General features: G+C 47.5%; 1 protein-coding gene across 3 annotated transcripts in view; it reads right to left on the reverse strand.

Annotated features, from left to right (window-relative positions):
* Positions 1 to 13,643, reverse strand: part of Inpp5a (inositol polyphosphate-5-phosphatase A) — a 203,507-nt gene that overhangs the window by 64,159 nt on the left and 125,705 nt on the right. For all 3 annotated transcript variants that reach the window (XM_020182976.2, XM_074078028.1, XM_074078027.1), the window contains exons 5-6: positions 12,198 to 12,261; positions 3,525 to 3,628 (exon numbers count right to left, since the gene is read on the reverse strand). In XM_020182976.2, coding sequence (XP_020038565.1) covers positions 3,525 to 3,628; positions 12,198 to 12,261 — 168 coding nt within the window. The remainder of the gene's footprint in view (positions 1 to 3,524; positions 3,629 to 12,197; positions 12,262 to 13,643) is intronic.

Here is a 13,643-nt window from a genome sequence, read left to right on the forward strand (position 1 = left end):
TTTCTCTTCTACTAATTACCAGAATGAAAGGAAACATGTGACATCCCGCCCCCTGTATTGCACGAGCAGTGAGGGCAAAGCTATCAGATCCCAAAATGGCCTTCTAGACAACACCCCAGGAAAGCTAGTGTCCTGGCAGGTCCAGGCACAGCTGCCACAGAGGCTGGTGATCAGCTGACTGCCAGACTGTGGACAGTAACTCGCTGCTCTCCAAGTCAAGACTGGAGTCCACCCCAAGATACCCCAAGGCCTTCCCTTCCTTTGAGTACATTTTCTCCTCTGCTTGCAGACATGATAACATGGTACCTGAAGCCAGGTTCACTGAGTACAACCCTTATGTTCTGCCCCAAACCATTTACCAGCACCACAAGGGGCAGAGCACTGGCCACAGTGGCAAGGCATAGCCAAGGTCCCCAGTCTTCACTGACCTTGGCTCCCCATGCTGCCTGGGCCAGCAGGGAAAAGAGAGTCTCTCACTTAGAGATGCCCTGAGGCTATGGGTGAGAGCAAGGGGGCCCTTGGAGGGAACCAGGGTGTGAGGATTGTGTGGGTATGTCAGGAACCTGTAAGGTATCTCTGGAGGAACTGTAAGGTATTGAGGGAAGCCTCACACCTGTGGGCTATTTCACATGGTGCTCACCTCCCTGACCTCTCCCTTCCTCTGCTCACTCAGAACACAGGAAGCTTTGTTAAGACACTGGAAGACAGGCACAGAAGTCAGGGACAGGATCATGTGGCCAGGATCCCACAGCCTGCAGTGCGAGGACAAAGATCCAACAAGAGGATCTGTCATTCCAGGCACCAGTGGCTCATACCTGTAATCCTAGCTACTCAGGAGGTGAAGACCAGGAAGATTGTGGTTCGAAGCCAGCCCAGGCAAATAGTTCGTGAGAACCTATCTTGAAAAAATCTGTCACAGAAAAGGGCTAGTGGAGTGGCTCAAGGTGAAGGCCCTGAGTTCAAATCCCAGTCCACAAAAAGGAAAAGAGAAAAAAAAAGGACCTGTCATCCTCACTCCTGGCACTGTAATGTGAGGTGTGAGGACATGTGGCACCAGGAAAGCTACTCACCGAGTCTTTAGACAGAGCAACTTTATGTGTCCACCAAGAGGCCATGTATGGAGAGGCATGGGAACTATGTAAGGCAAAAGTTCTCATGGGAACTTTACTTTTTTATTTTGTTATGTTTTTGGTGGTACTGGGGTTTGAACTCAGGGCCATGCACTTGCTAGGCAGGTGCTCTACCACTTCAGCAACGCTCTCAGCTCTTTTTGCTTTAGTTATTTTTAAGATACTATCTCAGGCTGGTAGAGTAGCTCAAGTGGGAAAAGCACCTGCCCAGCAAGCATAAGGCCCTGAGTTCAAATCCCAGTGCCGCCATAAGATCTTACATTTTTTTGCCCAGGCTGGCCTTGGACAGCAATCTTCCTTGTAGATGCGATAACAGGTAGGCACCATCACACAACACTTGTTTGGTGAGATGGGTTCTCGCTAACTTTTTGCCTGGGCTGGTCTTGAATCTGGATCTTCCAGATCTCTACCTCCCTCCTAGTCTCCACTGGGATTATAGCTATGAGCCACCATGCCTGGTTCTACTCATGGGAAAGTTAAACACAGTAAGTGGTTAAGGGCTCAACTGCACATTGCACAGACACATGCAGGGCTCTTAGGAAGAAGGCAGATGCTGTCTTCAGGAGAAGACCCTACTGAGAAGCAGGGCAGGGAGGGGCAGTAGGGCCAAGAGCTTGACCTGCAGCAAGGTATGGTCATGTGCACAGTCATAGCCGCTCTCAGTCTGGGCCAGGCAAATGGCATGTGCCCTGATTTGGTACACTCTTCTCAACACTGGAGACAGTTCAAGGGAGTATTTAAAAGAGAACATTGCTAGGAAGGATATTTGAATTGCCTCAAACACTGCTCGCCCCCGAAATCATCACACATATTACCACTTGCACCCTGCATCCAGCACTGCCCACCTGCAGTCCACCCCACCTGTTCTGCAAGTGGTATCTCAAAACCACAGAGCAGGGCACTTGCTGTCCTGCCTCAGCCAGCCCTGGTTTCCCAGCCCTACCTTAAGCTTCCTCTAGCATCCACCATTTCCACTGGGGCCCAAGTCTACTGTGGTCATTTTGAGATAAGAGCTGGAGTCAGTGTCAGCCCCAAAGAGGCCTCCCTGTGAGCAAGGATTGGTCTGTGATGGACAGAGGACCAAGCTCAGCCATAACCATGTGCTGAAGCTGGCTTGTTGGCCCACAGATTCTCCAAGGTAACCACAGCTCCCACAGGGTTCGTCTGCAGAGTCCTACACATTCAGTAAAGTTTCATGACTCACAGATGCTGCTACATGAAAGTCCCAGAGCTTTCCCATTGTCTTCTTTCCACCTCAGGGTGTTTGGAGCAGAAGGGAGTGAGGGAGCTGAGCTGGTAGTAAGCCTAAGTCAGCTGAGGACAGAGGCTGGCCTGCTGACACCACATCCTTGGCCTGGGAATGATGGATTAGGAAGCCAAGCCACAGGGTGACAAGAGTGCCATCCTTCATGGAGGCAGCCACAATCTATCCACTCAAGGAGTAGGTCATGAAGAAAGTTAATAAAGTGTGGCCTTGCTGAAAATCAGCTCTGAGCAAGTATGACCACTGCACTATGCAGACACCTAGTGGAGAGGGAACTACAGAGCCATACTTTTTGGAGTAGGCCAGCCAATGAGCCCAGACACAGCCTCAACATCATGGCGAGGGCAGGACATACATGAACAGCCAACAGATGTCAGGAGACAGCACTCAGTTCTTCCACTTCAGGACTTGAAACACGGCTGGTCAGGGCATCCAAACCTACTGTGACTTCACAGATGATGCAGGGCAAGGTATGAACACATGACACAGGCTTACGAGGTTCCCAAAATGCTGTTAGTAGGCTTATTAAAAAGTAATAGCACCCAGGATCATGTGCAATGTCTGACAGCTGCTTCAAAACAGCAGCACTTAACACCCAACAGACACCCTGAACACTCTGCGCCACGTGGGCACAACCACTGGGATGTGTCATTGAGCCACTAGCCCAGCAACCCTCCAGCTCTATGCTGACTGCTCTGCCTTCCCTGGTTGAACCAACCTGGAAGCCCCCTCTGTGGAAGCACCTGCCGCACCACACCACCCCAGGGAAGGTGAGAGACGCAGCATGTGCAGTTCCCGCACCGTATGGCTTAGCATGTGGTGACAGTGACTCTGACGTGCTGGGGACCCTACACTCACCACAAGGGCTGGAGGACACTCTCCTCACCTGTTGGGGAAGGTTCCCTTGCCTGACAGTGCTGATTTGAGAATTTTCCAGCTGTCACATGCTGATCTCTTTCAATGCTCTCTGCCTAGGGCAGCCCAGATCAACCCGCACGAGGCTTGAAACCCCTGAAACACAGAGCACGAGAGCACAGCAACCCCAGACTGTGACTGCCAACGGCAGAGCACATCTGCACCTCACTTCTGACTTGCTCACTCCAGTGCGAGAGACAACAGATCCTGCGCACCTCGGGGAAGTAGTCCTGCGGGAACTTCTCCTTTTCCAGCATCGGTGTGCTCTCCAAAGTGTCCGAGTAGATCTCCTTGCCAGTGACTTTTTTATACTTCTTAGCTGGGAAAGACAGGAAGGATGATGTGAGTAACTTCATCACTACGCCTCATTCAGGAGCCATGGGTGGGGGAGGGCAGGAAGTGGGGAGCATGCCTTACCACAGCAACCCTAGGAAGTGAGGGACACCTCAAGCTGGGGAGCAGGCAAGGGGCCAATCCTAAACAGCTGCTGCTCCAGGGAGGCTTGTGGCTCATAAATTCTGGTTCCACGACCTGGAATCTGACACTCCACTTCATTATCACCTAAGAGCTCCCAGCCTGCAGATTTACAGGGGCTAATTGGCACCCTCTTTGAAAGCCGTGAATATATTTAAGCGGGCCATGGAATTACCACTCACTCAGACCTCACATGAATTTATTTAATAATATTGATTTTCTCTTCACACATGGACAACAATCACTCATATTCCAGGAGTTTTCATGTAAGATGGAAAGAGGGACTAAGGGAAGGTGCTTTCCAGCTGTTGCTCAGACCTCCCTGCAGCCCCCAAGCATGTAGGTCCCCTACGCCTCCCTGAGCTGGCAGTGCCATCTTATATGCAGGTCTTGGGTCCATCCCTTCTATGGACAGGCATTCCCATGCCTCAGTGGTGTGTGACAGTGAGCATGTGAGTCCATTCCTCAAAGCCATGCTGGGCTTGGGGACAGGTGGCTGCTACTCTCTGCTGATTCTGTGAGGAGTACGGTCAGCGCATGGCCTGAGACTGCTGCAGTAGCAATGCCCAGCCCAGACAGCTTTGGACCTGTTCCCTCAGTTGTCAGTCCCGGCACCCCAAGGCCCCCAGGGCCAAGAGGAATTGCTCTTGGGGTGAAGTTCCTGGGTATGTCAGCCAGATTCTCAGAGACAGCATAGCAGTGAGCTGTGCTGAGCTGTGCTCAGGATACAGTGAGGGGCTGACTTGTCCCAACAGAAACCACATGGGCTGCCTGGGACCCCAATCTGTTCAACCCCTGCCCACAGCCTTCCTGGGCTCCCTCCTGGACATCCAAGCCCCACAGAGGCTCAGTTCAAACACTCCCTGTGGCCATAGGCCAGATGTGAGGATACAGAGAAGAGACTTGAACACAGCATTCCTTTAGTGGCCAGGTCTGGAGAAAGCTTGCCAGAACATGTGATGAGGAGCAGGAAGGAGATGTGTCCTGCAAAGGAGCACCTCAGCCTGGAGGGGAGTGAGCCCTGATAGCAGAATGGGGAGGGGCTCCAGAGCCCTAGGGGCCACCAGACAGGCCTGTCTAGTGGAAAGGGCATGAATGCTCGTCTGGCACACAGAGGCAGCTGTGCAGGCCTCCAAACCTGGGTGCCACTACCACTCCCAGGCCTGGCCCATGCCCTCCTCCACCATCTACTAGACACCTGCAGCCAACATTCTGCACTTCCCTCAAGTCACTGCATATAACCCCATGGGGGGCACTGCACTCTTGTGATCACGAAGCTAGGCAGCGACTGGCTCAGATAGGGAAAAGTCTGGGCAAGGGCTGAGAGCACCACTGACCCATGTGCTGAGCAGAATCATGCAGCACTCTCAGATACCCAGTCATCTGTTTACAGCTATGCAAACACCCATCTCCCAGTGTTCAGGCAGCTACAGAGGCACTTTCACTACTGTGGAAGGAAGATGCCCACTCTGCAGAGTTGCTCAGTGCTGGCTCCTCTGCAGGGTTAGAAGGACCACAACAGCCCTCCCAGAGGCTGGGGCCCTCAGCTAAAGGCAGACACCAAAAGGGATACCATATGGTTGCAGAGAGAGCCCAGTGTGTGGCTGGGAGAAAGCGGCGTGGGCTTCAGGTGCTGCGTGGCATGTGACTGAAAGGTAGAGCGGTGGCGGTGGCTTCAGGAAGACACTGCTTATAAGGAAACCAAGGGTCTGTCCTGCTTCCCTCTGAGGACAGAGAAGGGACCGCTTGTGGAGCAGTTTCAGGGTCACAGTAAATGGGGCAGTCAGTGAAGAGTGCCCACAGCCTCTCTGCCACACACACAACTTCCCTTTGCTGCACCTGTATGCAGGTGCTTACAACTGAGGAACCACTGCTAACACACTGTTGCTAACTGAAGTCCACTGTTTACTTCAGGCTTTGCACTCCCTTCTGCATTCTGTGGGTTCTGACAAATGCATGAAAATATCACCATTCACTGTTACAGAATCATGCAGAGCAGTTTCTAAATGTCCCCTGTGTCCCAGACTCACCTGGCCACCCTAGCCCAGCCTCCAACCTCTCTCTCTCTCCACAGCCCTTCTTTCATTCTCTCCCAGTCTTTTCGTGGCTGGTGCCCATCCCTTTTGGTCACTAAACAGCATTTCACTATGACGATCTACTCATGGCTCCTTTACAATGCTATGGAGGACGTCTGGAGGCCAATGGTGCCTACCCTCTGATTGTGCCCTGCTTCAATGCTGCATTGGTGAATCTAGGTCATTCCTTTTCCATGTTACCTTTACACCTGTTTGTCCACATACACAAAGTAACTTGAGATGTTTTGGCTGGGATTGTACTTCAGCTATGGGTTGAATGGGGAAGAAGTGAAATCTTGACAATACTGTCTTGCTATCTTAGTTCCCTTTGGGCTGCTGTAACAAAATACCACAGGTGAGGTGCTTTATCAACAATGGAAATTCACTGCTCACAGTTCTGGAGGGGAAACTGTAAGATCAAGGCGCTGGCAGATTCAATGTCTGGTGGGAGCCAGTCCAAGAGGATGGCACCTTCTACATGTCCTCTGCTGGAAGGCAAGCAGCACCCCCATCCCTGGCCCCTTTTATAAGGGCACTAATCCCATTCACAAGGATGCTAATCACCTCCCAAGACACCATCTCTCAACACTATCACTTTGGGGACTGGGATGTTAAATGCATTTGAGGGGACACAAATGTTTAGGCACACTATAGCTCAGGAACGTACAGTACTATGGAACAGTGAACTGAGTGTCTCCATTTATCTGGGCCTTCTTGGATCTCTTCATCAGTTTTGTAGTTCTAGGGATGTTTTTTTCAACTCATATTTTGTCAGATTTGCTCCTAAGCCTTTCCTTTCTGTGTTTGCTAATCCTATAAGCAGTTTCTGAATCCATTGTTACCTACGGGTGTGAAGGAAACCCATTAACATTAACATTCACTGTGTCCTGCAACCCTGCTACAATTGCTTATGAGTACCAGGTTTAGTTTTTTGTTGTTTGTGATGATGATTTTTTGGGATTTTTTTTTACATAGATAACTATGTCTGCTGAGATTAAAAACAGTTCTATCCCCATAGCACTCCAAGAAGATGCCCTTTATTTCCTTTGCTTGTCTTATTGCACTAGCTAAGACTTCCAGTAAGATGTTGAAGAGAAGTGGGTGGTAGGTACATCCTTGACTGGTTCCTGATTTCACCCTCAAATTTCTCATTTTTCTAGTTTCTCCTTAATTTTGACATTAACTGTAGGTTTCTATAGCTGATTTTCTTATCAAGTTAAGGAAGTTCCCAAGTGGTTCCTGAATTTTGTCAAGTGCCTTTTCTGTGTCTACCATTGGGGCGTATGGCTTTCTTCAGCATGCTGTGATGGCTGACATTAGTTGATTCTGGAATGATGACCCAGCCTTGCATATCTGGATAAATTCCAATTGGTCTCAGTGTATAACTCTTCTTATGCATTGTTAGATTCAATTTGCTAACATTGTATTGAGAACGTCTGTATTTTTGCTCATGACAGATACTAGCTGTAGTTTTCCTTCTCTGAAATGCCTCTAATTTGGCATCAGGGCAATGCTGGCCTCAGGGGATGAGTTAGCAAGTGTCCCTCTGCTCATATCTTCTGGGAGAGTTTGTAGAAAACTAGCAAAACTTCTTCCTTAAGTGCTTGGTAGAAATCACCAGTGAACTCACTTGGGGCTGGCACTTTGTTTTTCAGAAAGTTATTGCCTACTGAGTCCATTTCATTAACAGCTTAGGGGCCTGTCCAGATGATGCCTCATCCTGCATGAGCTTTCATGGACTGTTTCAAGGATCTAGTCTATGACACACAGACATCATAATATTCCTTTATGACCCTTCTAACGTCCATGGGATCAGTAGTGATGGTCCCCTTATTTCTGATTTTAATAATTTGTGCCTTCTCTTCTTCTTTAGTATGGCTAATGGTTTATCAATTTTATCAATCTTTTCCAAGAACCAATTTGGGTTTTGCTAACTTTCTTTACTGATTTTGTTTTCTTTTTTTTTTTCATTTCTGTTCCAATTTTTATCGTTTCTTTGGTTTACTTTGAATTTAATTTTCTTTTCCCCTATTTTTCTAAGGTAGAAACTTAGCCTACTGATTTTTAAAAATCTTTCTTCTAACAAATGTATTTAGGGCTACAAATTTCCCTCTAAACATTGCTTTTTCTAATAGCTCACAAAATTTTATTAAGTTGTACTTTCATTTACTGCAAAATATTTAAATTTCTCTTAAGACTCTTTCTTTGATCCATGTTTATTTACAAGTGAGTTGTTTAATCTCCAAGTATCTGAGGATTTTCCTGTTACCGAATTGTAGTTTATTCCACTGTGGTCTGTGAGTACTCTTTGTACGATTTCCTCCTTTTAAATTTATTAAAGTGTTATTCAGAATGTGATCTATCTTAGAGAATGGTCCATGTTAGCTAGAAAAGAATGTATGTTCTGCTGTTGTTGGATAAGTTCTTCCATACATGACAAACAGACCCAGCTGACTAATGGTGCTATTGAGTTCAACCATGTCCTTACTTATTTTTCTGCCTGCTGGATCTGTCCATTTCAGATAGAGAGCATCAAAGTCTCCAACTATAACGGAGGTTCCTCTCTTTCTCCTTGCAGGTCTATCGGGTCTTGCCGTATGCATTTTGATGCTTTCTTGTCAGGTGCATACATGTTAAGGATTGTTATGGCTCCTTATTTTACCATAATGTAATATCTCTCTTGCTAGTGAATTCCCATGCGCTGAAGTTTGCTTTGTCCGAAAGTAATGTAGCCATTATAGCTTTGGATTAGTGTTAGCATGGCATATCTTTCTCCATTTCTTCACTTTTAATCTTTGTGTGTCTTTGTATCCTAAGCATGTCTCTAGTAAACAACACATGGTTTGGCATTTTTATCCACTCTGAAAGTCTCTTGTCTTTTAGGTCATTCACTTTCAGGGGTGGGGAACAGTGATGTGAATTGAGCCCAGGGTTTCACACAAGATAGCCAGGCACTCTACCACTGAGCTACAACCCCAGCCTACAGCATTCACACTAAAAATGATCATAGATATACTTGTAGTAATAGGTACCATATTTGTAACTTTTCTATTCATTTGTCCTTGTTCTTGTTTCCTTTTCTGTCTTCCACTCTTTTTTTTTTTTCACTTCTCTGGTTTTTAATGAGCATTTTATATCATCCTATTCTTTAAATAAAATTTTTAGACTTTGTCATGGAGTTTGTAATACACATTTACAACAAATCCAAGCTCATGTTCAAATGTCACTGTATTCCTTCACCAGTGGTGCAGGTTCCTTGTAATAGAGTATTCTCAATTCCTCCCTCCTCTATAACATTTCTGTTATTCATCTCACTTACCCATAGCTACAGTCGCCCAATACATATTGCTATTACTACTTTGAGCAGAAGTTATCTTTTAGGTCCAGTAGGAATAAGAAGAGATGTATCCTGCTGTACCTCCAGGTGTCCTTCTTCAACATTCGGCTTTCTCTGTGTGGAGCAAAGTACAGGTCTCTGCCACTCTCCTTATTGTAGCACTTCCCACAGGCTGGTCTACTAGTGACACATTCCCTTAAGTTCTATTTGTCTGATAAAGTCTTTATTTTTCCTTAGTTTCTGAAGGGCAATTTTGTTGATTATGGAATTCTAGGTTGATATTTTTGCTTTTAACACTTCAACTATTTCACACCATTCTCTTCTTGTGAGGCTTCTGAAGATAAGGCCAGTACAATTCTTATCCTGTCCCATCACAGTGAAGGCAATTCCACTCTCCCCACTACCTACCCACGCTGTCTTCTTTTGAGATTTTCTCTGCCTGTGATTTTCTGCAGTTTGAATGCAATGTGCCTAGGTGCAGACTTTTTGGTATTTGTCCTACTTGTTGCTGATGTTCTTGGAGCTTTCTGTGTCTGTAGCTTGAGTTCTCTTGCCAATTTTGGAATGTTACCAATCATCACTGTACCAAGGGCTTCTTCTTTCTGTCTTCTCCTGATGCCTCATTTCTGTCCTCTACATTTCCTTTTGATTCTGAGATTGCTGTGCTCAGGTTTCCATCTGCTCTTGCATGCTACCTACTTTTTTTGCATTAGGAGCCCTCAGCATGTTAGCCATAGTTATTTAAATGCTAAGTCTGGTCACTCCAATCTCTTCATACCTGTGCCTGGGTCAGAGGCTTGGTTTGTCCTTAGGTTTGTTTTTCATATTCTAGCATGCCTTGTGATTCCCTTGCTGTTGAAAGCAGAATATCAACCAGGGGTCGGTAAAAGAAACTGAGGTGGACAGGCCTTTAGTGTGGGGTTTGTGTTCCTCTGGCTGTGCCTGGACAATGTCTGTATATTGTGGCTGTAGATGTCAGATATTAAAATTTCCTCTACTGTCCTTTTCTCGTCTCCTCTGCTGTCAGTGGACTTCCTATGAGACAGTCTTCCAGCAAGCTTGTGCCCCTGGGCCGTGAACTCCATCATCCTCATTTCCTACCAATAAGGCAGGAAGGCCGGAGAGGCTGGGGTTGGTCAAGCATCTACCTTTCTTGGCTATGTGGGCTGTGATAAGCCCCCAGGAGGTTGGGCTTAGGGACACCATTTCCTTGAGGGAAGGCCTTGTAAACAAGAAGAGAGTGCCTAACCCTGACCATGAGAATGAAGTGGGGCTCCGAGAGGTAAATTCACAAGTGTGTGCCCCAGGAGTTTTCTCTTCTGAGCTAGTCCACACCATCTGCAGCATTTAGTCAGTTTCCACATTGTGGGCTCCAGGGGCATCCCTGCCCTGGGGAGCATGACTCTGTGCCCACCCATCCATTCAGGTTGCAGTTTGCCCTGCTGGATCTAAAGGGCTGTCTTCTGTGACAATGGAGCTAGGCCTTCCAAACTCTTCACATTAGACCAGAAACTGGAAGTCCCCTCTACTCTCACCTGTACCTCTGTGCACTCCTGAACTTTCTAGCTAGGCTCTTATCTTCAAATTCTGGCTAGTGCTTTTTAAGTTCACACACACATTTCACCAAGTCTGGACTGCCTGCTACACTTTCCATTCAAGCCAGAAGAGCAAGGGCAGTGAAGAGCAGGAGCAAGCATGGCCACCCCAACCTAAGACCCCCCCCCCAAGTCACACACCTGTGTGGAGGGTCAGCCACAGCACCTGCCAGCCTAGGCCACTACAAGTGTTTGCAGAACAAACATGCAGAAACAAACAGGTGCTCCACATACATCCACTCCCACGCTGCTTCTGCACTACTGACAAGGTGGAGGCCCTAGGTAAAGTTTTGCTGGGGTTAAATGTGTATCTAACCTGCAGTTTTGAATAAACTATGGATTAGCCAGATACTTTATAACTTATTTCATGTTAGTAAAATATGTATGTACAGAGTCTCTTAAAAAGAAGAAAGTTCTATGGAACCTTAAGCTTGACGTTCAAGTTTCTTAGAAGCAATTCCTTCCCCTGCTCCAGCTTTACCTGTACCTGAACATTGAGGACATGGTATGCTGCTACCCAGTGTCTATAGAGCTGTGGGAAAGCAGCCCTGGCCATCTCATTCTGGCCACATTCTTTGATGGGAATCCCAGCTACTGGTATGTAAAGAATCCAAAGAACCTACAGGGAATGGGGCAGTGAAAAGTCCCTGCCAGCCAGGACCCTGCTCTCCACAGTGATGGCATCATTGCTTGAACAAGGTAGAGAAGACAGCTCCCCAGTTTTCTAAGAGGTGATTTGTCTCCCTAGTGAGCAAAATGATGCATCAGAACCATGTGACATCCTTAGTTACCTTCCACAGCTATCACACCTTTTAAGACGTTTCGAAGTGATGTGATCTGGCTCCAGACAGGCATGAGCTAGGGTGGTTCATGTGCAACAGGAAAGTTGGTATTGAATGGACAGTAAACACTCAGAGGTCCCATAGAGTGGATGGGGCTCATGCAGAAATCCCTCCCACATGGGTAGCAGGTACCTTTAAGACCCAAAGTGAATGGACGGGAGCGACAGGTTACCCCTGTGGGAGCATCTCAGACAAGGGTCATCATTTTTCACAGCCACAAACATGTGCTCTTATCCACTTTTGTTTTTGCAATAGCAATTCTTTCATTTTGTTTCATCTCCTCACATTAAAGGAACACGACAGAAGACTCTTTCTCCTCTAACTTCTATGAGAAAGCAGAGGCCCTGGTGTCGGGCAGGAGCTGTTCAGAGGCTCAGCACATGGTGAAGAATGGAAGGATTAGGCCAGGGCTACCAAGGAGACCAGTCTTCTAGGAGGCCCATGGTTAGTGACTGGTTAAACCCAGAAACAGAGGCCCTCCCAGGAAGACCAGGGGGTCGGGAGGAAGATGACCCTGAGAGGCCAAGCTGGGGACACAGGCAGTAAGGAGATGGCAGAGTCTTACCTTTAAAGTCAAACTGGTAGATGTTTTTTAAGGATTCGTGAAGAAAATAAAAGCTTCCCAGTGCCTGAAAGAGCAAAAAGAGAAACTGCATCAGAGGCAGTGAGGGAGCAACTCTACTCCCAGTGAGATTCTGAGCAACTACAAAGTGGATCTTGGAATTAAGGCAGAAGTCAACCAGCTGTAACATGTGCAGTCGTTGAGAGAGAGGCTGGGCCTGCCCATACACAACGCCACCAAGCATGGGTGAGAAGTAAATGGGGAGTTCTGGACAAGTGAGCAAGCAAGCATATACTGGGCTTCCCTGGAGCTCCAGCCCTCAGCTCTGTCCCTGGCCAGGTTGGCCATCCTGGCCCATAGCATGAACCCCAGTGCCTGCCTCACTACATACTGGCTGTTTCTCTGCCTGCCCCACTTCCCTCCCACCTCCTCAGCCTTCGAGACTGAGTTACAACCCTGCATCCAGAAGCCACAAGGCTGCCCCTTCTGTGGATTAGCTGAGCAACTGGTCACGGGCATCTGTTGGATGTCAAATGCCATTCTGGGCAGAGAGTCCAGCAGGGGCAGGGCTAGGGCCAGGGCTGGCCACAAAGCTGAGGGCATGACACACTGTACAAGTTAACCCACTGCTGGTATGAAATTCAAAATTTAACGTGCTACATACACATAGTGTATGTTTATGTACACATATTTATGTGTGTTTTTGTGCTTACTACTTTTTCCTTTTGCTAAATCTGGCAACCATAGGGCCCTGGGGAGGCTGTAGTCCAGGACTGCAGTAGTGGCTATAAAACTATGCATTTGTCAAAACTCAATGCACTGCACCCTGAAAGGGTGGCATTTACCATGCTCTTATAATCCTCACTTAACAGACAAGCCCTACTCTCATGGGACTCACCCAGTAGAGAAGACAAGAAGCCCATGCAGGCCTGGTCAGTGAAACAGGGAAGGTGGATGCTGGGCAGAGATACTGAGGGAAGCCCAGCCCTGAGCAGGTTATACAAGGCCTCACCAGAAGGGAAAGACTTGGTTCTAACCCTGACTTTTTATTTTGAGAAGTGTCAGATCTTCAGAAAACTAAACGTGCAGGACAAGGACACCATGCAGCCCATGCACGCTCCTACACGCTCATGTTCCACTTTATTTCTGGTATAGCATGGTCCCATTACACTTTACCCCCAACTGCATGGCTCTCTGGGCAAGAATGCTCTCCTCCCTATAGAACTCCTGTCAAACCTAGGAATCAACTGTGGTACCGAAATGCCACCTGACACAGGTCCGCAACTCCTCACTGACCCACAGTAGACCCCTGGCCCCTTCCCAGAATCTACTCAGCTAAGTCCATGTGTCACATTGCTTAGGAGACCCACACTCCCCTTCCCAAATTCAACTCATTTGTGTCCATGTTTTAAAATAAGTATTTACTCACATAGACCAAGCTGGTTTACT

This window comes from Castor canadensis, chromosome 7 (genome assembly GCF_047511655.1).
Source record: "Castor canadensis chromosome 7, mCasCan1.hap1v2, whole genome shotgun sequence".
In the NCBI taxonomy this organism is placed as follows: Eukaryota; Metazoa; Chordata; class Mammalia; order Rodentia; family Castoridae; genus Castor; species Castor canadensis.